Source organism: Balaenoptera borealis, assembly GCF_965194805.1.
Source record: "Balaenoptera borealis genome assembly, chromosome: 13".
Classification (NCBI taxonomy): domain Eukaryota; kingdom Metazoa; phylum Chordata; class Mammalia; order Artiodactyla; family Balaenopteridae; genus Balaenoptera; species Balaenoptera borealis.
Window position 1 is genome coordinate 106,475,510 of NC_138870.1, and position 27,316 is coordinate 106,502,825.

General features: G+C 53.0%; 2 protein-coding genes across 13 annotated transcripts in view; one reads left to right on the plus strand and one right to left on the minus strand.

Annotated features, from left to right (window-relative positions):
- Positions 1-1,933: 1,933 nt before the first annotated feature.
- ARSA (arylsulfatase A) lies at positions 1,934-7,635 on the minus strand. 7 transcript variants are annotated; one of them, XR_014233548.1, is made up of 11 exons: positions 7,433-7,588; positions 6,782-7,034; positions 6,325-6,565; positions 6,026-6,244; positions 5,773-5,942; positions 5,325-5,449; positions 5,105-5,232; positions 4,758-4,860; positions 2,899-4,683; positions 2,356-2,475; positions 1,934-2,217 (listed from the first exon to the last, which is right to left on the minus strand). XR_014233548.1 is itself a non-coding variant. In XM_082351487.1 (9 exons), exons 2-9 carry the CDS (start codon positions 6,997-6,999, stop codon positions 4,346-4,348), a joined length of 1,524 nt encoding a protein of 507 aa, XP_082207613.1. In that variant the 5' UTR covers positions 7,000-7,019; positions 7,433-7,635; the 3' UTR covers positions 2,869-4,345. The 7 variants fall into 7 exon arrangements, 5 of the variants coding, with proteins under 5 accessions (XP_082207613.1, XP_082207611.1, XP_082207614.1 ...); XR_014233549.1 differs by having other exon boundaries at positions 1,934-2,475; XM_082351487.1 differs by lacking the exons at positions 1,934-2,217; positions 2,356-2,475 and having other exon boundaries at positions 2,869-4,665; positions 6,782-7,019; positions 7,433-7,635.
- A 14,391-nt stretch (positions 7,636-22,026) lies between these two features.
- SHANK3 (SH3 and multiple ankyrin repeat domains 3) overlaps positions 22,027-27,316 on the plus strand; it is a 53,610-nt gene continuing 48,320 nt past the window's right edge. For 2 of the 6 annotated variants that reach the window (XM_082351466.1, XM_082351467.1), the window contains exons 1-4: positions 22,033-23,347; positions 24,609-25,271; positions 25,579-25,782; positions 26,525-26,596. In XM_082351466.1, the coding sequence (XP_082207592.1) occupies positions 24,993-25,271; positions 25,579-25,782; positions 26,525-26,596 (555 nt within the window). In that variant the 5' untranslated portion in view covers positions 22,033-23,347; positions 24,609-24,992. Of the gene's footprint in view, positions 23,348-23,378; positions 23,787-24,608; positions 25,272-25,578; positions 25,783-26,524; positions 26,597-27,316 lie in introns of those variants that run through there. The other 4 variants (XM_082351464.1, XM_082351468.1, XM_082351470.1 and 1 more) reach the window with 4 other exon arrangements.

Here is a 27,316-nt window from a genome sequence, read left to right on the forward strand (position 1 = left end):
GCCCCCCACACCTGGCTCATGTTTTACGGAATTAGCATAAACCCAGCATACAGGCCCTGTCCCACGTCCTGGGTGCTGTCCTGTGGCAGCACCCACATAATCCAAAGTCAGCTGCACCGAGTACCACGCCCTCTCAGCTTCGCAGGGAGGAGGATAAAACAATGTAGCCCTAAAAGCTGCCTCAGCCATCATCTGGGTTGATGACACAAGGACAACTTTATTTTTGTTTCTTCTTTGTACAGATTTGGAGCAGACAAGAGCGGCCGGGCCCTGGCATCTACCTGACGGGAAGGGGCCTGGCCCCCCACACCCACACTCTGCAGCCCGCAGACAGACCGGAGCCCTGTAGAGCAGGAGCCCCTGTGCCCCGCTGGGGCGTCCTGCATGAGGTCACCGGGCGAGGAGCCTGACGGCCCGGTGAGGTGTCTGCAGCCTTGCTCTCCCCGCTGGGAGGTGGGTGGAGTCAGCAGCCTCAGCGCCGCCAGCCACCAGGACCTCGCCCCGTCCTTCCTCAGGGACCCCCCCGCCGCCCCCCCGTGAGGGACTGGACTGTCCTCACGGGAGGAAGTGTCTCAGGGCGGGTGATTTGTCAAGTCACGGGTGGCGAAGCAGAGGGAGAGGGTCATGCTGTTTAGTAGGGCACATGTCCCTGTGGCCACATGGCAGGGTGGGCACAGGTGGACCCCAGGGCTCTGCCCCAGTGTCTCCAGGAGGCAGTGGCCCATCCTCCACCGCAAGCACTCAGCACATTACACTGAACCTGTCTGTGGCAGCGCCGTCACCCTGGATGGCAGGGACCACGGCCCATTCCTGTCACCGCTGGCCCACATTTGCTGGGATGAGGAGGGTGGGTTAGTAATTGTTTTCTTCTGTGGCTGCAACCGACCTATAGACGCTGACTCTGGGTAACTTAGCCCAAAGGGAATTTATTGGGAGGGTGCTGGGGACTCCCGGGTGGAAAAGAAGGCACAAAAAGGGACCCTGCAGAGGGCCCCTGGGCAGCTCGGCCCGCCCGGGGTGTGGGGAGCTGCCGAGGAGGATGGAGGCCGTCATGCCTCTGCCCCCAGGGCTGCGCCCGCCTGAGGGGAGGTCTTCACACGAAGGGGCCAAGGAGCTGGGGACACAAATAAACGCCCTCCTCCCTCTGTTACTGCCCTGCCTACACCAGGCCTGGGGTCCAGGAGCTGGCAGGACTCTCCAGACATCCCGCAGGCAGTGTCCAGCCGTGACGAGGGTCAGGGTCGAGTCCAACACCCGCAGGTAAGATGCGGGGTTCACAGTCACGGTCACGGGGGCGGGAGGGGCGTGTCCGGGGTCTCTTCTTCCCTCCTGAGGGAAACCACAGCGCCCACAGCGCGGTGTTCTGTCCCTTCCAAACACACGAGCGCCTTCCAGAGGGTGCTGGGCGCCCTGGGGAAACCGCTCGGTGGGAGTGGACGGTCTTAGGCTCGCAGGAAAAGGGCTGCTTTTCAAATCAACAGCAGCAGAGGAGGGACATCGCAGACAGCATTTGTGGCTGTGAGCGTGTGTATGAATACGCGTGAGCGTGTGCATGTCTGTGTCAAGTATGCAGGCCCGTCTGCGGGCGCATGTGCACGAACGTGGGAGAGCACGTGCGCATCCCGGTGCCTCTACAAAGAGGGTGCATCGCACTAAAGCAGCTAAAATGATGAGAAACAAGCTTTTCTGCTCTCAAAGCATCACAGCGAGACCAAAAGTGGAGGGGGTGGGGGAGAACCTTGCGTTGAGAGGGTGGAGTGAACACCCGTCAGGTCTCAGCAGACGGGGAAGCAGCCCTAACTGGTTCAATCATTTCCTGCACCCCTGCCCCGCCCCGCAGTTGCACTTTTGTAGCACCAAGCACTCTCCCTTTGTGGTATTTACTACGGTTAAATTTTTTTCTTCCAGTTTTCTCGAGATACAGTTGACACAATCACGATTAATATTTTATTTCTATTGAAGTATAAAATATACATGGCATCATAAAGGGCACTCAAGCTACACACTCAAGTGTGTAGCTCGAGTGCATTATACGTATCTGTGCACCACGTTTCCACCCCCACCCCCCCAGTCAAGACGGAGAACTTCTGTAGCACCTGACGGTTCCCGATCGTTGTTCCCAGGGAATACCCACACACCAAAACCTGGGAAGTTGAGTTTCTGTCACACTGAACTCCACTTGGTCTGAGTGCGCAGGGTTGATGTTCATCTCCTTCGCTAGACGTTAAGCACCACAGGAGCAGGGGTGAGTGCCCTCTGTCGATTTGTGCCCCAGCCCCAAGCACAGCCCTGGGTGGTGAGTAAAGGTCCGTGGAACTAACACCGTGATGCTCACTACCCAGCTGGGCAACAGACCTGGGCAAGGCGCCTGCAGGCGATGCCCGGGTGCTGGCATTCATTTATTCCTGCTGGAGTGTTTGATCTTTGGATGTGATACGGAGATCGTGCACCTGCTTCCATTCCTCTGTCCTCATCCTGAAACCAGGGCACCTCCAGGTGACTGCAGGCCCCCTGGAAGAGAAGCTGCAGGCTGCAGGGGGTGGGCATGCCCAGACCACACACGCACGCGGGCCCTCCTTATGTCAGCGCCAGTGGCTGAAGGGGCCCCCAAGGAAACCACTGCCCTAAGGGGGCAGCTCCAAGATACAGCAGGATGTGGGGCATGGTTAGTGCAGCCTCCAAACCAGACGAGTAGTGATGGGAGAGTCACATGGAGAACACAGACGGGGCCTCAGCACACGGTATCTGACACCACAGGCTCACTCAGGAGGACCCCTGCACACATACACATGCCCTCTACACGTCCCGTTCACACGTCATTCCAGCAAGACTGCTTTCAGCTGCAAGTAATAGACAAGCCAGCAGCAGTGGCTTAAATAGGCTGGTTTATTTTCTTACATTGTGAGCTCTGGAGGTACATGGCTGGAGACACTCGTTTAGTGGCTGCACGATGTCTGGTCAGGGCCAGTGGTGCTGCAGCACCGTCCTCACCACCCCTGGAGGATGAGTGGTGCAGAAGACCCGGGGATTCCAGCAGACTGCCCCTGACGCTTCACTGACCAGGACCCTTGGTCACACGCCTCTCTTGGACCAATCACTGGATTGTGATTGGCTCAGACTGGCTACGACCTCCTGGGACTAGGAGAGCCTGTACCTCAGAGGTCACGGGGCCTCTGGCCACCAGTGAAAAAGTGAGGACCGTTAGTAGGAGGGGGATGGCTGTTTGGTCTACCATGAGGACAGGACACCCGCTCGGGGTCCTGAGCACCCAGACTGCACTCTTCTCACTCAACCAACGCTGAGGGAGCATGTGGGGTGTGACAGCCGCTCTAGGAGCACGTGGCCCTGAATCGGTACACACACAAGGGGACCCCAGGAGGGCTACATGCCACCACGCAGATGCCAGCGGGTGGGCAGGCAGGGGGCCCCTTCTGCAGAGAAGGTGCCAGACAGAGTCAAGGATGAGCATCTTGCCCTGATGATGGGCAACCCGGCCAGCTGCCAGGGCTGACGGACGAGGGCTGTGGGGTGGGGCATGGTGGGCCACTCCAAGGAGTCTGGGTTCTATTCTGAGCATGATAGGAAGCCTGCGGTTTTGAACACAAATGGAGCCAAACCTGCTTGTTTTTAAGAGATCACTTTGCCCGGTGGAGAATGGCTCCCCTAGGGGCAGAGGTGAAGCCAGGAGACTGGAAATGTGTGTGCAGGTAGGAAACGCAGAGTTTTGGAAGGGGCACTGGGGGCCGAGGGGAAGTCTCTGGAGCTGCTGACGTGCCTTCCTCAGAGCTGGCAGGGCTCCCCAGCCCACTTCACCACGTAGACTGCAACTCCTCACCCTCCTCCAGACAGGTTTCTAACAGCCAGGGCGGTCCAGCTCCTGTGCTTCTTCCCCGGGGAAAACCTGGCTCTTATGGGCACTCTGCGTCTTCGGGGTCTGCTGTCCGCCATGCCCTCGCCCCCTCCTCACCCTGTCCTGGCACATAAAAGCACCTAGTATTGCCCCTGTGAACAGGTGTGCCCACACTCACCACCACGCTTGTCTGCACTGACACAAGCAATCACCAGGGGGAGGGGGGCAGCTTCCGGAGCCAACCTCTCACTGGCCGGGTGACCTCAGACAAGTTGCTGGACCTCTCCACGCCTCAGGTTCCTCATTTGTAACGGGCAGAACAACACCTATCTCAGGGCTATCACAAGGATCATGTGAATTATCACACCTACAAGTGTCAGCTGGTGTTATTAGCATTCTCAGGTACAAACCACCTCTACACACCCACAGCACAGCAATGGACCATCACGTGCCTGGGTGGGGCGAGGGGCGTGGGGCTGGCCTCCGCCTATGCTCTCAGGGCTGGAGCTCAGGGCAGTGGCAGCAGGATGGCTTGGGGGTGCAGCTGGGCTGACAGCAGACCTGCAGGGCAGGGTCCTCGCCCCGGGCTATCTGGCTGGGGCTGAAGGTCACGGCAGCATCAAACTGGGCCTTGAGCAGCTGAAGTTGCTTCAGCGCCTGCAGCGCCTCTGGGGCGACCTCAGCCACACCCCCCAGAAGGTTGTAGTTCTCACCAGGGTCCTCAGACAGGTCAAAGAGCAGCGGGGGCTCATGGGCAGTCAGCGGACTAGAGGCATGGCAGGCAGGGTCCGCAGTGGTGTCGCTGTGGACAGAGCCTGGGGAGGGGGGCACATCTGTGCACAGGGCAAAGGGGGGTGTGGGCTCTGGGGCTACGAGGGGTGGGCAGGGCTGGGGGAGAGGAAGTTACCCTGGGTGAAGAAGTGTGCCTTGTACTTCCCGCTCCGCACAGCAAAGACCCCTCGGACCTCGTCTGGGTAGGCCGAGTAGAAGAAGAGGGTCTGCCGGGGGCTCTGGGGGCAAAGTCGGGGGTCTGCACATACCCAGAGCCTCAGCTCTGCGCTGGGCCCTGGATGTGCAGTGGCTCCCTGCCCACCTGAGAGCCCCAGGGGCGGCACCACTTGGGCGCTGCTCAGCAGAGGGTCTGCCTGGTCCCAGGGACTTCAGTTGCTGCCCATACGCACTCCCGGGGAGGGTACGTTGTGGGGGGGCCGGGGGGGGTTGGGGGAGCTGGGGTCATGAGGTCACGGGCCCTACCTTGCCTGTGCCCAGCAGCAGGGGGCTGAGGTCAACGCCATCCAGGGTGACATTGGGCAGTGGGGCCCCTGCCAGGGCTGCCAGGGTGGGCAGCAGGTCCAGGGAGCTGGCTAGCTCGTGGGTCACACCTGCGGGTAGAGGGCTGTACAGTCACGCCATTTGTGCTCAGGGCTGGGGAGATGGGGCCAAGAGTCCAGGAGGAGAAGGCCTGAAGACTGACCGGGAGCAATGTGGCCTGGCCAGAAGGCCAAGGCAGGCTCTCGGACACCCCCCTCGAAAGTGGTTCCCTTTCCGCATCGCAGGAGGCCAGAGCAGCCGCCGTGGGACATCCGCATGGTCTCAGGTCTGGAACGCACGAGAGGTTATCTGCGATGAGGAGCCCAGGGCCTCCGGCCTTCCCCAGTGAGCCCAGCCCCAGACTTCTGAGTTACACGTTTTGCCCAGAAACGGCCAGCATGTGCCTGTCCGCTCCCTGTCCTACCAAGACAAGCACCTCCATGTACTCGTGGCCCCCAGCCTCCCACACACATGCACCTGGTGTCACCACATATGGCCAGCATCTCCCGAGACCCCCTTATCCCACTACGTCCTCGGCCAGCAGTCAAGATGGGAAGACCCCAGGACCCTGTGAGGGATCGACCAGCGTCCTCTGCCCCCTGCCAGAGTACCCGTTGTCTGCAGTGAAGAAGACCAGTGTCTCTCCGAGCAGCCCCAGGTCCCCCACAGCCGTCATCAGGGCCCCCACAGCCGCATCCAGCTCCATCAGGGAGTCCCCAAACGGCCCTCGGCTGGAGCGCCCCGAAAAGCTCTGCCCACTGAACTGGGGATAGTGGGTGTGCTGGGGATGGAGACTGGAGTTAGCAGCAGGTAGGGGTCACGGGCAGCCCTGGGCTCGGGGTTGGGGGGGCCACGATCACTCACGTGGGAGGCGTAGTACAGGAAGAACGGGCGGCCCTGGCGCTGGGCATCAGCCATGAGGTCACGGGCGAAGGCCACGTAGCGGGCCTCAAGTCCAGGAAGCCAAGGGGGCTGTGCCTCCACCGATAGGTTGGCCAACAGAGGGACAGGGACCAGGCCCTGGTCACAGCCGCCATCGCAGGGGGTGGCCGGCGGGAAGCAGGTCAGGTTCTGGCAAGGGCCCTGGGGGAGCAGCTCCTTCAGAGGTCTGGGCTGTGGGCTGGGGCTGTAGGGTCAAGGGGAAGGACCCCTGTGGTTCCTACCTGGTCATGGGAGTATGGGATGCCCAGGAACCGATGGAAGCCATGGTGGGGGGGCAGAAAGGCCCCCTCAGGCCCCACCCCAAGGTGCCATTTGCCAGCTATCCCTGTGAGGTAGCCTCGGGCAGCCAGGACCTCAGCCAGGGTCACCTCCTCCAGGGGCAGGCCCCCTCGGGAGCTGGGCTCCAGAACGCCAGGGTACAGGCCCATCCGAACTGGGAGTCGGCCGGTCAGGAGGGCAGCCCTATAGGACAAGTCACAGAGTCCGTGAGACAGAGCAAAAGTGATTGAGATGAACACAAGGAGAAGGGGAGAGAGAGGACAAAAACAAAGAGACGTGAACTTCTCCATAGAGAGATGGAGACCCTCTTCCTCCCTCTGCAACCCAGAGTGAATCTGGGAGGAACTGGATGGGCAGGGGTGGGCATTTGGGGTGAGCGCTCCCGGTCTCCTTGCTCACCGGGAGGGTGTGCACAGAGACACAGGCACGTAGAAGTCCGTGAACCGCAGACCCCCTGCGGCCAGCTGGTCCAGATTGGGGGTGGTGGAACTGGGGTGTCCATAGGAGCCCAGGTCCCCATAGCCCAGGTCATCAGCAAAGATCAGCACAATGTTAGGTGGGCTGGTAGCAGCCAGGCCAGCGGCCAAGGCCAGAGTGAGGGTCCACAGAGCCACCATGGCACACGGCACAGACAGGCCTGTAACAGGAGGCCCTTGGGAGAGAAGGCAAACTGGTTCCAGAAAGCTCTATCCCAAAACCCCAGACCCAAGGCACTGCCCTCCCCTGATACCCCAGACACAAGGCACTACCCTCCCCTGATACCCCAGACCCAGGCACTAACTTCTGATACCGCAGACCCAGGCACTAACCTCTCCTGAGACCTCAGACCTAGGCACTACCCTCCCCTGAGACCTCAGACCTAGGCACCACCTGAGACCCCAGACCCAAATACTCCCCCGACTGAGACAACTCCTTTCCTGAAGTCCCAGCGAACTCGGCACCCTGAGATCCTTGACCTCAACAGAACACAGGAGCCCGTAGCCTGGGATCTAACTCCCTGGAGACCCTCAAGGGCCAGGACACCTTTAGATTCTTAGGCGGAGATCTCACCCTCTTCACGTAAAGGTCCCGGCCCAGGCTCGTGATCAGGGGCAGAAGTCCCAGGACACTGACCCGCGGGGGCCCGCGAAGCGGGACGAAGGCAGTTCACGGCCGAGGAGTGGCGAACGCGGAACAGTGGGCAGCAGTGCCCTCTGCTGGCGCTTCCGCCTGGTCCGGCCCCGCCCCCGGCCCGCCCTGCGACCCGCCCCCTGACCCCGTGACTTCCGCGCGGCGCGCCCAGGGCCGGGGCTCAGGGCCGGGCAGGGGGAACCAGGCCCGGCGGGTGTGGCGAGGCCTTCTCTGACCGGGGTTGGGGCGGGGTCGCGATCCGGCGGCGGAGGGCCGGCCCGGGCGGCCTGGGCGGGGGGTCGGCGCGGTCGAGCGCGCGCTCCGACCCGCTTTGCGCCCCGAGGCACTTGGCGCCAGGTGCGGGGCGGCCGGGGAGGTGCTCGCAAGCGGGCTGCCGGCGTTCGCGCTCGGCGCGCGGTGTGTTGCTTAAGGGGCCTGAACCCGGAGAGTGTGGAACGAGCGAATCGAAACAAAAACCGTGGAGCCCGCGGGCTGCTGGCTTTTCCTTCAACACTCCTTTTGGTGTTTTTCTTGAAACAGGAGATCAAAATTTCTTCCCAACCCTTTCCCCTCCGTTCATGTGTGTGTCTGTTGTGTGTCAGGGTGTGTGTGTGTGTGATGTGTCTGTGTGTGTGATGTGCGGTGTGCGTGGTGGGGCGTGTGTGTGCTGTGTAGAGGGGCATCTGGGGTTTGCTCTGCGTCCGCGTTACACCAATGGGAAGGGCCCATCGAAAGCGGAGATGACGGTCCTGGCTCCATCACTGCACAGCTTTGGACGAATGACTTCACCTTTTTGGTCCGCAGTTTGTTTAGCTGTTTCAAAGTAAGAGAACGCCCCAGGGGATGGTTAGGTGGGTATCTTAGTGCAGCTGAACACCCCACGTAACTCCCCCAGAGCACCTCCCCACAGCAGCTCCCCGAGGACATTCGTCGCCTACCCCCAGCCCTCCCCAGGGCAGCTCTCAGGCTTCAGGGTCCCCCACAAGGTCGGACCTCAGGAAGAGCAGGATGCGGGCTGCTGGTTGGGGAGGGCTTCCCGTGGTTACTGACCCTGGAGCCAGTGGGAGAGTGGGCAGGGCCCCTGAAAGGCCTCTGGTCTCTGGGGTGGGGGCCGAGACACAGTTTCCACTGCAGCCCTGGTTGGGGAGCTGGTATTTTGCTGGTGAAAGATGAAAGCTCAAGACGAGAGGCAGCGTTGGGGAGAAAATTGGAAGGGTAGCGACTCCCAGAGACACGGCTGAGCTTGCGGCTGCTGCTGGCCTCGTGGGGAACGGAAGGGGCTCCGGTGAGCCACCCCCTTGGTGTTACATTCCAGTGTGGTTTCTGGGCCGGTGCGTGGGAGCAGTATGGGGTGGGTGGCCAGGACAGAAAGTTTTTCCGTGGCCCAGAAATCTTTGAACTTGTAATTGGAACTATCACAGCTGGTTGGCGCTGTGAATCGGAGTTTAAAAGGAATCAACCAAAAGCACTTTCTTCCTTCTCTGCTGCAAGCTGGGAACTACCCCAGGCAGCGGAGGACCTGCCCTTATTCTCTGGAAGAGCCGGCCGATGGTTGTAATGTTATGCAAATGGCTGGCCCTTTCCCCTGCAGTCTCTGGAGGCTGTTCTGGTGCATGCACACGGGACAGCAGAGCCAGCCCAGCCCTGACCTCTGGGTGGGGGGAGGGCGCATGCGCTGCCAGCTGTGTTTGTTCAAAGCCGAGCTCTGCAGGCGCCAGAGTCTTTTGGAGATGTGAGCCTTTCTTGGCTTTGCTGCGGGAGCCGGCAGGAGGGTCAGCTTGGGACAGAGCCCCGGTGCGAGGTATCCTGCCAGGCTGCGGAAGTGGCTCTGGGCATTGCTAATTTGGAACTAACACCCACAGTTAGGAGAGGGGCCCTGTGAGCGGTGCGTGCCTGCTCTTCCGGCACCTAGGGCAAGGGAGGGCCTCCCATTTCCTGGGCCTGCCTGGGGTGAGCGGGGTGGGCCAGCCGCTTCATGGAGAACACTTGGCCCACCTGAAGGGCTTCTGCAGTGGTTCTTGGGAGTGGCGGATGTGGGGGACCCGGGACACCGAAGACCATCTGCGCAGGCCTCCACCTCCTGCTCTGGGTCTGCTCCGTCCACTTTGCCCTCAGCAACCATCATTCCTGTCCCCTGGATATTGGAGGAAAATGATCCTGAGTCAGGCAGGACTGAGCACAGGTTCTGGATCTGAGGGGCGAGGATGGTGTTGACTGTTTGTGCTGTGGTTGTTAAAACCAGTGCTCATGACGGCCCATGTGAATGAAGCCAAGATGCTGGAAACTCTTTGGGTTAGTACAGAAAAAGGCATCCAAAGACAGAGAGGGATAGGAGTGTATTGTGCTTGACCTGCTCTGTCATCCCCTAACTGTCCTCTGTGAGGGCCTGGAGGATGCGCTCATTGAGACATTGAGGTGGACCTTGGAGTAAGGAAGGGAAGCAGCAACACCCTTGCAAGGCTCTGGGGAGCTGGCCACTGTGGGACAGAAATGAAATGGGATGAAAAGGTGCTAGGGTGGCAGGGGCCACGTGGCCAGGCAGGTATTGTCACCATCGTGTCAGGCAGAATGGCGTGGCCTCAGAGATTTTTGGCTCACTGGCCAGTGGAGTTACCCTCCAGGACAAAAACAGAGGGCAGCACTAGTGGAGGCAGGGGTGGTGGTGGAAAGACCCTGGGTCTCGGGAACATGGCCCAGACTTGACTCACAATGCAGCTCCTCTTCCAATTCCTGGACATGAGTCACTCACAGACCTGGAGCCCTCTGCCAGAGGGAAAGACCTGGCAGAAACACCCTAGGCTGTACTAAGTCTTCTCCCTGGCCTCCGCTGCAGGGAGGTATGGCCTTTGGGCAGGATGGCCATGCACTAGGGGAAGGGACACCTCAGGCTCTGAGGGGTTGTTGGGCACTGGCTCTGAGCGAATGCCACTTCTTGGACATTCTGATGCCCCCACAGTCCACTGATGAGAGCTGGGCTTTGGAAGTCAGGCAAGTCATGCATTTGGGGCCACTGTCCATCCCACAATGGATACAGTGGTTACGCGAATTTATTTTGTATTAATCTCCCTGGTTCTCAAGCATATTATTCAAATAGATATATTGAGCAGCTGGCCAGTGCAACACTACCTGCTGATCTAGACAAGGACTCTGAAGGTGGAAAGCTCAATGGAGTCTCCTATATCGGTTGAGGAAACACCAGCTACTTTAACAGATAAACCCCCAAATCTCAGTGACTCAATACAATAGGCATTTATTTCTTGCTCACAGAAAGTCCAGTTTGCAACATAGGCAGGAATGGGGGTAGGTGAGTCTCTGGTCCATATAGGCATTTAGGGACCCATGCTGAAGGAAGTGCTGCCATTTTTGACATGTGGATTTAAGGTCATCCTAGATGCCTACATTCAGCCAGCAGAAGAGTGAACAGAGAGCACGCAGGATAAGCAGGAGGTATTTATGGGTTAGACCTAGGAGTGGCACACATCATTTCTACCCAAACCAATTCCAGAACTCTGTGACATGGCCCTACCTAGATGTGAAAGGGGCTGGGAAATACAGACTCTGAGGTGTGGTCTGTTGGAGCCAGCAGTTGGAGTATCAGCTTTCTGACACCTCAGTTTGCTGACTGTGGCAAAAAGAACAAATCCCCAGGGGACTAGTTCTGTGGTATTGTTGGGGGAGAGTATATTTCTAGCAGCTCAGGGTAAGTGCTACTTTCAGTACTTCCAATGACTTTGTAGACACTAATTCCATGTATTAAATACCTTTCTGCTCAAACTAGCCATACGTGGGTCTATAATCTACACCTAAACCCTAGCTTTTACAGTCAGTGAGATGAGAGGTGGAGGAACTGGGAGGCCATGGTGTGAGGGATCACTTGGAGAGACATGGAGGATGTCAGAACTTGGAGTGAGCAGACAACCTGTCATCAGGGTGCTGAAGTTCTCAGTGAATGAGAGGATGTGTTTGACCAGGAGGGACCCATTTGATCACTGCTGTATTCCTAGTGCCTTACCCTCATACTTTGTTGTGTGTGGGTATGTGTGTAATAAACATTTTAAAATGCAGGATGTTGGACTTCCCTGGTGGCGCAGTGGTTAAGAATCCGCCTGCCAGTGCAGGGGACACAGGTTCAAGCCCTGGTCCAGGAAGATCCCACATGCCGCGGAGCAACTAAGCCCGTGCGCCACAACTACTGAGCCTGCGCTCTAGAGCCCGCAAGCCACAACTACTGAGCCCATGTGCCACAACTACTGAAGCCTGTGCTCCTAGAGCCTGTGCTCCACAACAAGAGAAGCCACCGCAATGAGAAGCCTGCACACCGCAATGAAGAGTAGCTCCCTCTTGCCGCAGCTAGAGAAGGCCTGCGTGAAGCAACAAAGACCCAATGCAGCCAAAAATAAATAAATAAATAAATAAATAAATAAATTTATTAAAATAAAATAAAATAAAATGCAGGATGTCTTTCTGTTCATTTATTGATTCATTTAATATCTGACCAGCAAACAATTGTTAAACACTTCTATGTGCTGACTGCTGTGGCTGAATAAGAAAAACAGATTTCCAACAATATAATCTAAAACCCCTCTATTGTAAAACACTTGAAAATGCTGAGTAAAATATAGTAAGTAGAAACTAAAAGCAACAGGGTAAGCAAGTGTGATATCATGGACATTCTCCATATCAGGAGCTTAAAGCTCTGGGTTTTAATGGATGCATAGAAGGCAAGAGAAAGGGATGTGGGCCCATGCAATATAAGAAGTTGGTATTTTGATACCCACATAAAGTCAGGATTATTAAAGACCCGTAATTTCAGTAAAAGGTTACAAAGACTAGGAAAAAAAATCTTTCCAGGAAAGAGAAATGAGAGATTTTGTGACAAACTAACCACAAGACAGAAATCAAATCTCCCTTCAGAATTCATAAGTACAGACGTTTACCTTCAAATGGGTGTGGGTTTTAAATATATACTGGATGGGTTTTTTTTTGGTCACACTGCACAGCTTGCAGGATCTTAGTTCTCCGACCAGGGATCGAAACTGCGCCCCCAGCAGTGGAAGTGTGGAGTCCTAACCACTGGACCACAAGGGAATTCCCTACCTGGGTGGTTTAGAATTGAGTTGAAGTGGTTATATGTTGGCAGCAGTGAGGCACCTAGCAGGAGCAAATGCAAATCACCTCTGGAGGAGTTCAATCCCTCCAGCTTACCACAGTTTGGATTAACCAAACATGAGATCACAATCTGAAAATCACAAAACATGTAAGGATGCTAAAAATGGCCTCAGAGATAAAAGATGCAATTGAAAACCTGAACAAGGAAAGAGAAACTGTTAGAAAGCATCAGAAAAAAAGGATAAAGGAAAAGAAAGAATCTGATAGATTTTAAAATGAACGAAATGTAACTTTAGAAATGAAAAATATAATAATTGAAATTTCAATGGGCAGGTTAATAGCAGACAAGACACAGCTGAGAATTATTGAACTAGAAGATGGTAGACTGAATACAAAATAGTTAGACTGGGAGATGAGACCATTTTATAGAAGTTACAGTGAGAAGGTCTAATATATATTAAAAATTTCAATCTTTTAAAAATTTTCACAATTTATAATTTAACAAAATATATTCACAATGTTGTAGAACCATCACCACTATTCATTTCCAGAACTTGTTCATTATCTCAAAGAGAAACTCTGTCCCCATTAACAATACTATCTATTCTCTCCTTTCCCCAGCCCCTGGTAACCTCTATTCTGCTTTCTGTCTCTATGAATTTGCCTATTCTAGGAACCTCATATCAGTAGAGTCATATAATGTTTGTCCTTTGTGAATGGCTTATTTCCCTTCACATAATGTTTTCATACATGAGGTCTAACATATTTTTAAAAGAAGATACTGAGGAGATACAATATTAAAAAAGATAATAGCAGAGAATTTTCAGATTTGATGAAAGACATAACTCCTCAGATTCAGGAATCACAACAAATCGCAAACTGGATAACTAAAACTAAAAGAACACCTAGGCACATCATATTGAAATTGAATAATATTAAAGACAACAGGGTCTGAAAAGTAGCCAGAGAGAACAAATTACCTACAGAAAGAATAACAATTCAAAACAGTATTTATTTTAATGGCAACAAGATGACAATAGAATAGTAAGTTTAAAATGTGGCATGTCAATAACTGCTAATCTAGAATTGTATACCCACAGTGGCAGCTTGCTAGTTGCCTATTCTGATATCCATCATGCCTTCTTCCTTATTAACAGAGCCCTGGTTTTCTAGGAGGCAGTAATGTGCTCACCTAAGAAAGAACATTTTCTAGCCTCACTTGCAGCCAGACCCAGTTCTGGCCAATAGGATGTAAGCAGTTATTGGGTAAGGTATCAAAATGTTCCTTAAGAGGGTCAGCTATCTGTTCATAATGAAAAACTCTACAGACAAGGACTAGAAGGTAATTTTCTAAATCTGATAAAGAGTATCTATAAAAAAACCTTCAGATAACATACTTAATGGTGAAATAGCAAACATTTTCTATTGATGATTGAGAGCAAAGCAAGAATGCCTGCTCTTATCACTTCTGTATGACACTGTACTGGTGGTCATTGCAACAAGGCAAGAAAAATAAATGAAAGTCATAAAGATTCAAAATAAGGAAGTAGTTTGCTATTTGCTGACTATTTATGTAGAAAATCCTAAGGAATCTACAAAAATACTATAAAATGAAGTGAATTTAACAAGGTTATAAGCTACAAAATTTACATACAAAAATCAGTTGTGGGCTTCCCTGGTGGCGCAGTGGTTGAGAATCTGCCTGCCAATGCAGGGGACACGGGTTCGAGCCCTGGTCTGGGAAGATCCCACATGCCGCGGAGCGACTGGGCCCGTGAGCCACAATTACTGAGCCTGCGCGTCTGGAGCCTGTGCTCCGCAACAAGAGAGGCCGCGAAAGTAAGAGGCCCGCGCACCGCGATGAAGAGTGGCCTCCACTTGCCGCAACTGGAGAAAGCCCTCGCACAGAAACGAAGACCCAACACAGCCATAAATAAATAAATAAATAAATAAATAAATAAAATATTAAAAAAAAAAATCAGTTGTATTTTTATATACTAGCAACAAACAATTATAGCATGAAATTTTAAAATTTCATTTGTAATAATGTGAAATAATGAAATTCTTAGGAGCAAATTTAACAAAATGTTTAAGAATGCAACCCTGAAAACTACTAAGCCTTGCTGAGATACTTGAGGAAAACAAAATAAATGGGGGACATACCATGTTCAAACATTAGAAGATTCAATGTTGTTAAGAAGTCCATTTTCTCTAAATATATTTATAGACTCAATGCAATACCCAATTAAATTCCCAGGTGGTTTTTAATTTTTGTAGAAATTGACAAGCTGATTCTAAAACTTCTAAAACATAGAAATGAAAATGACCTAGAATAGCCAACAAAATTAAAAAAGAATGAAGTCGTAGGACTTACACTCTCTGATTTCAAGACTTAGTATAGAGTTATAGAAGTTAAGATAGTGTGGTATTGGAGAAAGTATACAAATATAGATTAGGGCTTCCCTGGTGGCACAGTGGTTAAGAATCCGCCTGCCAATGCAGGGGACACGGGTTCGAGCCCTGGTCCAGGAAGATCCCACATGCTGAAGAGCAACTAAGTCCGTGCGCCGCAACTACTGAGCCTGCCCTCTAGAGCCTGTGAGCCACAAATACTGAGCCCGCGTGCCACAACTACTGAAGCCCACACTCCTAGAGCCCGTGCTCCACAACATGAGAAGCCACCACAGTGAGAAGCCCACACACCACAACCAAGAGTAGCCCCCGCTCACTGCAACTAGAGAAAGCCTGTGTGCAGCAATGAAGACCCAATGCAGCCAAAAAAATAAAAAATAAAATAAATAAATTTAAAAAAATTATAAATATAGATTAAAGGAAAAGTAAAGAAAGTGCAAAGGCAATTCAGTGGGAAAGGAAAGTCTTCAAAAATGGTGTTGAGAGGTCCCTAAAATAGTGGTGGAGACAGAAAGTAGAAAAGTGGTTACAGGGGCTCGGGGAGGGGAATGGAGCATTACTACTTAATGGGCACAGAGTTTCCATATGGCATGATGAAAAAGTTCTGGACATAGCGGTGATGGTTGCCAAACAATGTAAATAAAAATATTTTAAAATAATTTAAAAATGGAATGAAACAACTGGACACCCCAAAAGGGAAAATACAAACATCAACCTTTTCTTGACACCACGAATAAAAATTAACTTGAAATTAATCATAGAACTAAATGAAAAGTTAAAACTACAACTTCTCATTGAAAACACAGGAGAAAATTTTATGATCTTGCAGGAGGCAAAGATTTCTTAGATAGGACACAGAATATAAATGATAGAAGAAAAAAGATAAGCTCACTCTATAATAATAAAAAACTTCTGTTCTTTGAGGGAAACTACTATGAAAGTGAAAGGAAGCTACAAAATTAGAGAACTTTTTATTTTTTTATTTTATTTTATTTTTTTAGAGAACTTTTGCAATACACGTATCTTACAAAAAAATTTGTTCCCACAATATATAAAGAGCTTCAAAATTTCAATTAGGTAAACTACACATTTTTAAAAAAATGGTCAGTGGACCTGAAGGGACACTTCACAAAAGACACGTGAATGGCTAATAAGCATATGAAAAGAGGCTCAATATCATTAGTCATCAGAGAAATGCAAATTTAATCACACAAGGAGATACCACTATACATCCATTAGAATGGCTAAAAATTAAAAAGACAGGAAATACCAAGTGTTAGCAAGGACGTGGAGGAGATGGGAAAACTTGGAATGTAAAATGGTACTATCATTCTGGAAAACTGCTTGCCAGTTTCTTTAAAAGTTAGCAAAAATATTCACAGCAGTTTTATTCATAATTGTCCCAAACTAGAATCAACCCAAATATGCATATCAACGTGGTTTTTTCATAAAATGGAATACTGATCAGAACAAAAAAATGAACTGAGAGGGATTTATCCCTAGGAGGGCTTCCCTTCAAGATGGTGGGTGGGGATGTGTGAGTGCAAGGGGACTCTGGCAGAAAGTAGGCTGGGGATCCCCTGTCATTCAGAAAGTTGAGAAGGAGGGGCTAGGAATTACCTTTCATAAAAAGCTAAGTCCCTCCCTCCCTGCAATAACAGCCCCACTTCTCTTCTGGCCCAGGGGTCTCTCCAGTCCCCCGCCCACTATACTCAGGGAGCAGTTCTGTGCCCTGCAGCTGGAGTCAGCTGATCCCACCCCACTCCAGCATGGTCCCACTGTGCCCAGCTGGCCCCTTTCCCAGAAGTCTCAGTGACATTAGGGCTGTGCAGCCAACTCTTCAGCTTTTGTTGGCTTTTCCATCTTCTGATCCGTCCGTATCATGTCTTCACAGATTTTATTCACAATCCATGTGTCTGTCTTTTAACACTAGGATGGACATTATATTCAAAAAAATATATTGTTCCTTTTAACACTACTGTATTATACACTTAAAAATGGTTAAGATGGTAAATTTTATGTTATATATTATTTACCATAATAATTTTTTTAAAAACCTCACATAGTTCTTAAATTGTCAGTGACCTTTGGGAAGAAGAGGTAAACATGTAGGCAAAACTCACAGTCTTGAACCAAAGGGTAAGTAGAATCCTAAGTGTGAAATTAACTAGGCATATATTTCTCACTCTTAATTTCACTGTTAAAATAATATTTTAAGGCTAATGCTCTTTCTAAGAACTTACAACAAAGATCAGCCATCCCTTCTCACGGCTCTAAGTTTTGCCACTATACACGAAGAATGTGCATTAGAATGCACTCCTGTGGTTGAGATGACAGAAATCAAATCTGAGCTAGCTTTATGATTATACCAAAAATGTGTTCACTATGTACCAGGCACATGGTGAGCATGTCACATCCATGGACCTCATCTAACCTGCACAACAGCCCAGGGGGACAGGAGCCACCTTGTCAGCCCAAAGGCAGGTTTCTGGTATGTGGCCTGAATGAGGGAGGGAATGAAGTAATCCCTACCATTGTACCCAACATACCAGAGCTCACAGGGAGACATAGGGAAGCCAGGAGGCTTTCTCAGGCCACTGGGGTATCTTGTGGCTGAGCTGGTATTCCAATCGAGGCCCTTGCCCTAAGGCCAGCCCTTCAGCCTCTCTTTTCCATGGATTTTCAACCTAGAAGGGAAAGTCCCTTCTAGGGACCCTGGGCTCTTGAAACCAAAGGCAAGAAAAGCAGATTTCAGGGACTAAGTCTGTGGGCTCAAGCTCCTTCAGAACTGTCCTCGTCTCCTGTATCTATATTCCTTGCAGGGTTGCTTTCTTCCCAAGGCTGGAATCTCGGTCACTAGCAGTTGCCGAGCTACATCTCTCCTGTGAATCCCAAGAGTAGAAAAAGGGTTTCTTCCCTTAGTTACAAGAGTAGGACTCCAGGGCAGGATTCTCATTGGTCCTGCTTGGGTCAGATGCCCACTGATGTGTTTCAAATCTTGGTTTCTCCACTGATGAGCCACATGTGATTCTGGACAAGTTAAGTTACTTCTAGTTTGCTTTGTTTCCTCATCTGTTACATGAGGACAATAATGGGCTTGCTCACTGATTTTGTGATGACTGAATGAGTTAATACGTGTCATACACTTAGGATGACATGTAGTGCTCAAAAACCTGGTGAGTAATCTATTTTCATAATTCTTATATTTCTCTTTTATTTAAGCAATTTTCATAAAGCTTTGTGGTGATCTCGCTGTGGAGAAGTCTCCCTATGAAGTTGTAACCACTGCCTGTCCCCAACAATTTTGGAGTCTGAACTGTATTACTCTTTGTAGCCCCCAGGACCACCAAGCCAAGAAATTAACATAAAACAGGTCCTGGGCTAGTCGTACTCCTCTGAGGGACACATCTAGGCTGCCCAGGATTTCCACATAAATACAGGCCCAGCTGAGTCCGTAACCCCAAGTCACAACACTGTCACAGAAAGAACCTACAGTCCCCCTACAGTGAGTGAGTCGGTGGACACCGCAAACAGGATTAGACCACCAAAAATTTCACATAAGGGAACTACTGACTAGAATTTTAAAATAAATGTTTTTAAAATAATTAAAGACAGAAGAAATCTAAAAATTGCATTAAACAAAAAAGAAAAAACCAATATAAAGAAAGAGCAAGGAGATTTGATAATGTACCAAACAGGGCTTACAGAAATAAAACCTATGGTCATTGAAATTTAAAATTCTATGGGAAAAAAACCAACAACAACCCTATGGATGGGATTAACAGCAGATTAAAATCAAACAGAATCAGTGAGATGGAAGTCAGAATTGGGAAAATTACCCAGAATACAGCACACAGAGAGAAAAGTCTTCCAAGTATTGAGAAAAAAATAATTTGTCAATTTAGAATTCTACACTGGCTAAATTATCACTCAAAATGAGGGTGAAATAAGACATTTCAAAGACTGAAATTTGTCACTACTTTCAGGAAGAAGAAAATTCAAGCCAGAAGGAAAGTGAGTAAAGAGCGGGTTGACATGTGACTCCTCAAGCAGCCTCACTGGAGTGAGGACGATGTGGACAAAGACCTGCAGCTAAAGCATCTTCAACTCCCACTAGTGCACGCGGTGGGTGGAGACAGTAATTAACCTCAGGCTTTGTTAATCCCACATGCTGAAAATGTAAGTGTGTTTATGAAAATGATAGAAAGAGAATGCTGGGCCCCCCTTCCGAGGCGGCAGCGTGGGTGCCACCCGCTGGGGCTCCGCTCCCCCTGCGCGAGCCCACGCGTCCTTCCCGGCGAGGTCCCTCCGCGGCGCGGCCAGGCCCAGTGGCACGGATGTTTCCTTGCAGGCGATTTTGACAGCAATCATCATACCAAGCTATTATGAAGTGTGACGTCAGTCTGGAGGACGGATAATATATAAGCCAGTTCTTGACACGCTATCTTACAAGGAAACATCTGAGACCATCCGTCCACTTCACTTTGCCATTGAACATGAGCCCTATAGGCATATAATACATAATTGTTGAAATGTAACTAAAATGTGGAAAATATATCTTCTTCTGGCTCAAGGAATATTATTATAAAAGAGTTAAAAACTGTGGCCTTTCATTTATACAAACGGAAAATTGTATTGACTTCTCTCAAGTAGTAAGGTAAGGGAAGAAAAATTAGAAATCAGAAAGTTTTCTCCAGCCTATGCCCTAGTCACAGTACCATACATTTTTCTCCTTAAGACTTTCAAAGCAAAGTTTAAAGGACCTGCATGATTGAATGGGTTTATGATGTCCTTTTAATAATTTTAGAATATAAAGTTTTCCTTAAAAGGTTAAAAAAAAAAAAAAAAAAAGAGAATGCTGGACTTCCAAAACAATGGGAGTTGAGGGAAAAAGGAATAAAGATAATGTGATCAATCAAACGGAGGGCCCAAAGGGAGAAAAAAGCAGCACAGAGGACAAACAAAAACAAAAAACCAACCGACAACACAAAATAAGATGGTAAAAATCAGTGAAAACATATCAGTAATCAATAATCACAATAAAACACCATCAAAAGTTGAAAATTGTAAGATTGGTTTTCACAAAAATCTGGCCACACATACTATCTACCACAAGCACACCTAGGAATGTAAGATGTAGAAAGGATAAAAGGAAAATGAGGGGAAAAGACATACGAGGTCAATACTCACAGAGAAGTGCTGTGCCTAGGCTAATTATGGAAAAAAAATAAAATTAAGGCAAAAAGCATAGGGATAAAGAAAGGTACCATATAATAATAAAAGGAATAATTTATCAGGAAGCTATAATACTCCTAAACCTGTTAGCGTTAAAAACAAAGTCTGGAAAGACATATAAATCCCAAATTGGCAAAATTTCATGGTGAGACTGCTAAAGTGGGATTTTATCCCACTTCTTTTTTTTTAAATTAATTAATTAATTTATTTATTTTTGGCTGCATTGGGTCTTCGTGGCTGCACGTGGGCTTTCTTTTTTTAGTTGCGGTGAGCGGGGGCTACTCTTCATTGCCACGCGTGGGTCTCTCATTGCGGTGGCCTCTCTCGTCACGGAGTACCGGCTCTATAGCGCAGGCTCAGTAGTTGTGGCGCATGGACCTAGCTGCTCTGCAGCATGTGGGATCTTCCTGAACCAGGGCTCGAACCCACGTCCCCTGCATTGGCAGGCGGATTCCTAACCACTGCGCCACCAGGGAAGCCCATCCGACTTCTTTTAGTAACTTATAAATCAAGCAAACGGAACATTAGAAAGGACATAGGATATTTGAATAATACAATTAACAATCTTGATATAATGGAGATATATATATATATATATATATATATATATCTGCATTATGCAGATCACCTTCTGACCACAACACAATAAAAAAAGAAATCAGTAGCTAAGGGTTAGTCCTCCCTCCAAAGAAAACCTAGTATACATTTGAAAATTTAAGTAAGCATATTTTTCAGCAATTCCTAAAGCAAACAATACAATTGATATTAGAAAATCAACAAGATGAAATTAAAAATACTACTTTTCAAGACTTACTGGACATAACTAAAGTCACACTTGGAAATTTATAACCTTAAATACTCATTGTCAGAGAAGAGAAAGACTAAAAATTGAGTTGAGTACCCAGCTGAAGAAATAAGAAAAAGAATCTTAACAACAACCAAAACAGTAGAAAGAAATAAACAAAATAGAAATAGAGATGATTAACAGAATGAAAAGTTGATTCTTTAGAAATAGATTTGTATTCCTAGAGAGATAAAACTTAACAAATCAGACTCAGGATGAAACAGAATCTAAATATACTGATAGATGTTAAATAACTAGAAGCAAAACAACAACAACAACAACAACAATAACAACAACAACAGCAACAACAGACAAACAAACAAAACCCCAAAACCCTACCCACAAAAATTACACCAGATCCGGACAGTCAACTGAACAATCAGGTCTTCTGCCCCTACAATCTGCTCTGGAGGTTGGAGAGGGTCTGCTCTGAAGAAAGTTGGGCGTGAACAGTCTGTAGATGAAGGTTCAGCAAATACAAGCTGAGCATCGACTGAGCACCAGGGCCTTGGACACAGCAGTGAACCAAACAGGCAAAGCTCCCTCTCCACAGGGAGCCTACATTCTGGGGGGAAAGACAGATCCTAAACAGTGAGCAACAAGTAAGTGAATTACAGGGCAGGTAGACACTAGGGTGCTGCCGAGGAAAGATCAGAGTGGAGGGCAGAGGAAGAGTATAGACTGCGAGAAGACCAAGGGCAGCTAGGGGAGCACCTGACAGCAGGACTCTCATCTGCCCCACACCCCCAGTTGTCAAGGAAACCAGGGGGTGAGGGGAGATAGGAGAGAAAGCAGGCCTGTGGGGTTTTCAGCAAGAGGCGGATTGTGGGGCCAGGCCACTGTAGGCCGAGGGGTGAGAGGGAGGGAAGGGTTAGGGTTTGGGTGAGGAGGTGGCCCCAGGAATGTAAAAGGAGGGAGGGATGGCATGGTGAGGGAGGGGGACACAAACGGGCTCACCAGGAAGGGCCAGGAGTTGGGGGTGGACCACCCATGCTGGGGGGGGTGGGCTTAAGACTTTGAGGGCGTGGGGCACCAAGGGTGTCAGATGGCCTATGCAGTGGCCGGTGTGCAGGGGTTCACCCACGGATGGGTTTAACCCTGTGCCAGGCACTGTTCTGGACGCTTTGCCCACATGAGCTCCCAAAGGCCCTGGGCGTCTGAACGTGTGTGGTGGGAAGAAGTGGGGATGGGAGAACCATGGGTCATTCTGGAATCTTAGCCCTGATGGAAGGAGTGGAGATGCAGAAGGGCCATGGAGTCTGGGGAATCCTCACCTTCAAGGACAGAGACAGGAGAGCAGAGGGGTGAGTCCGGGAGGTGGTGAGGAGCCTGGGGGTCTTTTATTCTCAACAAAACAGCTTGTCCCGGGGCTTCCTCCTCTGTAAACCCACCATGCTGCAGGGACAGGAGGACATTGTGCGGGTAAGGTGCTTCTGGGTGTTGGAATTTTTGCCGTTTGCCAGGGTGGTGGTGGGTCCAGAGGAGTGGTGCCGGTTTGGCATTCGTTCATTATGTACCCATCCTTTGCAGCGGGTGCTCTGTGGGAACAGCCCTGGCAGTGCAGGCCCGTCTGAGCCTGGAGACCAGGAATGTGGCCATCAGCAAAGCTGTGAGGTTTTCTCCTGAAAGCTCGGCATTCATGGTGCTGGACTCACCGAGGACAGTGGGTTGCTGGGGAGGCCGAGGGGGCCTCCGTGAGGTCCAGGCGGGGTGGCCAGGCGGGCGCCTGGCTCTCCAGGTCAGGGGCAGGTTTGCGGGGAGAGCTCGGAGGCCGGGGGCCGCTCTGCGGCTGGGTGTGCGCCTCCTCCTTCAGTCCCATGGCGAATCGGGGACTCCGGTGAGCACGGCCCGGCCTTTCAGCCGCCACAGCGGGAGGGATGAGGGACACGGGGGGGGGGTGGGGGCAGCTCTGGGTGACTCAGGGAGGGGAGAACAGGGGCAGGAAGGCAGTGGAGACAGGAGGGGGGCCGGGAAGCACTAGTTTCCTCTCTCCAGGGCTGGGCCACGTGCTTCCCAAGGTGCTTCCTGCAGATAAGTGGGCTTCCGACAGCCCCTTCCTGCTCCCCCCTTCCCCTACCCCTCCCATCCTGCTCCAGCCCCTGGGGACCCTCAGCTCCCCCACTCAGGCCAGGCCAGTGGCCTTGGGAAGAGCCTGGACATCCTGGGGCCGCATTTCTAGGCAGGCAGGGTCCGCCCAGGCTCGGGAAGAAAGCGGGCCCAGACCACAGACAGCGCTGGAGACTCGGCTCTGCGGGGTCAGTGAAATCCTGGGAAGCAGAGATTTTTTCTGAAGGGGGGCCGGCTGGGCAGGGAGAGAGCCCGGTTTCCCTCAGGGGTCAGGGCTGGTCCTGGGGAAGAGGGCCGCGCTCTGGGGTGAACAGAGGCTGTTCTGGGGGAAGGAGGGGTGGGTATTGCGGGGCTCTGTGGGCAGGAGGCTGTCCTTGGAGGGGGTGTCAAGCGCTGGTCCGTGTGGGGTAAGGCTGCTTCCAGGTTGTCATGGGGAGGGGTAGGGAGGCTTTCTGTGTGTGTGTGTGTGGGGTGGAGGTTCATTCAAGTTTATTCCCGGGAGGCTCAGGGGACCCAGGGCTGCTCTTGGAGAAGGTAGGTGAGGCTGGGCTGTCTTCTGCCAGGGGCCGGAAGGTGTCCTCATGCTGGGGTGTTCTGTGAAGGTCGGCCAGGGTGTCTTGTGCGAGGGTGAGCGGCTGCGGGGGTCAGGGCCTGTTTCTGGGGAGGAGTCAGGCATGTTGGGGGAGTTCTGTGGGAGTCAGAAGCTGTTTCTCGGGAAATCAGGGCTATTTTGACGTTAAGGGGCCGCTTTTCGCTTTTAGGGACCTTGGGGCACAGGGTTTCCCAGCACTGGGGTAGTTCTGTGAGGCTGATGAGTGTTGGGGGGACCTGGCCAGCTCCAGTGGGGCGGTAGCGCCTGAGCTAGTTTCCTTACTGCGCTCCCCTCTCCTCCGCTCCCCTCTCCTCCGCCTACTCATCACCCCCTCCCGCGTTGCCACGACAACGCGTGAAACTAAAATTCACTTCCCGGTTGCAGGTGGAGGCTAGTGGCGCCCCCTCCCCTAAGCCCTTCCTCTCAGGTCGCGCCCCCATCTTGTCGTCGCTAAGGTGACTGGGAGGGCGTGACAGGCGTTGGAGCTAGGCGGACTAGGGGACCTGAGGAGGGGGGCAGAAGAGGCGGGCCTCAGAGTCCGGAGTGAACTCCTCAGCCTCGGCCAGGGGTGGGGGAGCCGGGAGCCGCGTGGCACACTGTTCGGCGTAGTCCTAAGGGTTAAGTTGTAAGGTTAATTGGTTCTGGCTGTGGGAGAAGCCCCGGCCCCTCCAGGGCTCCGAGGTCCCCACCGTCCCACCCCAGGACTGGGGCAGTGTTGGTCCCTGTCATCTCCTCCGGGGCTTGAGTGGGGTGGGGAGGGGAGGTCGGTAGGGTGGTAGAGAAGCTGCCACCCCCGGAAATTAATTTTCCTGTTTTTCTCTCCCCTTCCTGCCCTGCCTCTGGTCCCTGTGCCCAAGGCGGCCCCCACGCCAGGTCCAAGACCCCCTCCTCGCCGCATCTTCCCCTGTGGGCCACAGATGCTCTTCCGCAGCCGAACGGCGGCGCGGCCCTTGCTGCTCAGCCACTCTCCCCACACTGAGGCCTAGGACTCCCCACACCCCCGGCGCAGCCCCTAGGCCCCCGCCTTGCTGCGCGGCCCTCGCCCTTCGCACCAACCCCACCCCTCACCCCTCACCCCGGGACCCCGCAAAGTCCCCCTCGCCCTCGGCTGGCTCTGAGCCCTCCCGGCCCCCGCCTCCGGCGCAGCCCCCTTGCCACCCCCGCTTCCCTCGCCGCTCAGGCCCCCTCCCCCCGCCGCCCCCGCCCCCGGGGAAGGCAGGCGCCGAGCGGAGCCGGGGCCGATGCAGCTGAGCCGCGCCGCCGCCGCCGCCGCCGCCGCCGCCCCTGCGGAGCCCTCGGCGCCGCTGTCCCCCGTGCCGGCCCCGGCCCCCCCCGGCCCCCTCCCGCGCAGCGCGGCCGACGGGGCTCCGGTGGGGGGGCAGGGGGGGCCGGGGCGCCGCGAGGAGCCCCGGGGCGCCCAGCTCCCGGCCGCGAGCGGCCACGGCCGGGGCGCGGGGATGGACGGCCCCGGGGCCAGCGCCGTGATCGTGCGCGTCGGCATCCCGGACCTTCAGCAGACGGTGAGCCTCGCAGCCCGGATCCCGGCGGCACCCCCGCCCTCCTCTCCCAGCCCCCCACCCGCGCGCTCGGAGCCCGGCGCGGGAGACCCCAGGCCGGCGGCTACTCACCCCTCCCCCGCCACCTCCGCCGGGACCCTCCCCACCTCCAGGGCGGGGGCGGGGCCCGGGGAAGCACCGCCCTCGGGGCGAGGCCTAGCCGGCGGGGCGCGGAGGCTCGGGGTCCGCGGCCTGGGCGCGCGGGGCGCGGGGGCTCAGTACTCAGCGCCGCGCGGGGCCGATCCGCGCTCACGCTCCCGCTCCGCCGCAGAAGTGCCTGCGCCTGGACCCGGCCGCGCCGGTGTGGGCAGCCAAGCAGCGCGTGCTCTGCGCCCTCAACCACAGCCTCCAGGACGCGCTCAACTACGGGCTCTTTCAGCCGCCCTCCCGGGGCCGCGCGGGCAAGTTCCTGGACGAGGAGCGGCTCCTGCAGGAATACCCGCCCAACCTGGACACGCCCCTGCCCTACCTGGAGGTGAGCGGCGGCCGGGGGCGCGGCAGGGGGCGGGCTGAGAGCTCCGAGCTCCGGGACGGGAGCGGCTGAGGGCGCGGCAGCGAGGGGCACGGACGCGGGGAGTTAGTGTGGAAGCGGCGGGCGGGGGGGTTGAGTTGTGTGTCTGGCGCGTGAGGTGTGAGCCGCGGCACGTGCGATGGGGTGTGAGCAGGAGTGAGTGCCCGGAGCGCTGTGTGGAGTAAGCCAGCCGTGGTCTGTGTGCACGTCGGTGTCAGCGTCTCCCCCTCCCCGCCCGTGAAGTTGTCCGAAGGGCGACCTAAGCTTCCTCGTTTGCGCACCCGTCCACGGTGTAAAGGCTGTTGAGCGCCCTGTGAGCAAGGGGACCCAGACCCACGGTTTGGAGGTGGGGGTGGCAAGTGCAATGAGCACTGAAGCAAGAATTACGGTGGCTGAGCTCAGAGCCGGCTTGGCCTCCGTGGTGGCCCAGGCAAGTAGGGACAATTCTTCCCAGAGACGGGATGTCAGGGAATCCCGGGGATGGGAATGAGACAGAAAGGGCACTGCAGGCGGGCAGCTGGGCCTACATCGCGCCTGACCTCTGTCTTGGTGGCGTCCATGGGAGTGTGTATGGCTTTGTGTGACGGGGGCGGCGAGCAGTGTGGGGCCCTAGCCGCACGGAAGTGCGCAGGACTCGGTTCTGTGCATACTTTCACTCACTCAGCCCAGGTGGATGCCCTTTTCTGCCTTGTCTTTACCTGAGCAGTTTCGATACAAGCGGCGAGTTTATGCCCAGAACCTCATTGACGATAAGCAGTTTGCAAAGCTTCACACAAAGGTAAGGAGGCAGCCACGGGGAGTGGACTCCAAGGTCACCTTCTACACCCCCTCCGGCCGCCCCCCCCCCCATGACCAGTGTTCACCCACCCCAGCCTTAACTGGGTTTTGTGGCGTCAAAAATGTTGTTTAAAAATTCCCTTCTTGAGGCCCTCCCCCTGTTCCCAGAACCCCCCCACCCGATCTTGGTTGGGGCTGACCAGTCAGTCCTGCCAGCCTTGGCTCAGTCTGCTTTCTCTTGTTGTCAGGGGCCCAGAGTGGGTGTTGGGGACGGCTAGAGGACTGGGTGCAGACTCCGGGCACCATGGCTTTGGGGTGGTCGGTCTGGTGATGGGTTCTAGTCAGATCAGACTCTGGCTGACCCCTCTGGTGGGCCCCTGGCTAAGGGGTGGAGTGCGATAGGGCACGGTGTCTTTGTGGGGGAGAAGTGAGCAGGCACCAGATGTGGTTGTTGCGAGGAGCTGGGTAGCGGTGGGGAGAACAGGGAGCCCAGCACTTAGTGGTCATCCAGTGCTGGGCACTTTAGGCATCTCATTAATTTTTTCTGTGAGGGACTATTATTATCCCATTTCACAGATGAAGATACTGAGTCCCAGGGAAGTTAAGTGACTTACTTACAGCTCTGCATCCAGTGATGCTGGGGCTGAACCCAGATCTGTCTGACTCTGGGGCCCTCTCCCTAGGCATACTTGTGGAGTCTTTACTCTTTGGTACTGTTGCA

Coding starts and splice junctions, on each gene's coding strand:
- ARSA (XM_082351485.1), bottom strand. CDS start 6,999: ATGGTGGCTCTGTGGACCCTCACTCTGGCCTTGGCCGCTGGCCTGGCT. Junction 5,450..5,772: donor TTCTTCACTGCAGACAACGG/GTACTCTGGCAG, acceptor CGTGCGTTCCAG/ACCTGAGACCATGCGGATGT. Junction 4,684..4,757: donor GGCACACTTCTTCACCCAGG/GTAACTTCCTCT, acceptor CCCTGTGCACAG/ATGTGCCCCCCTCCCCAGGC.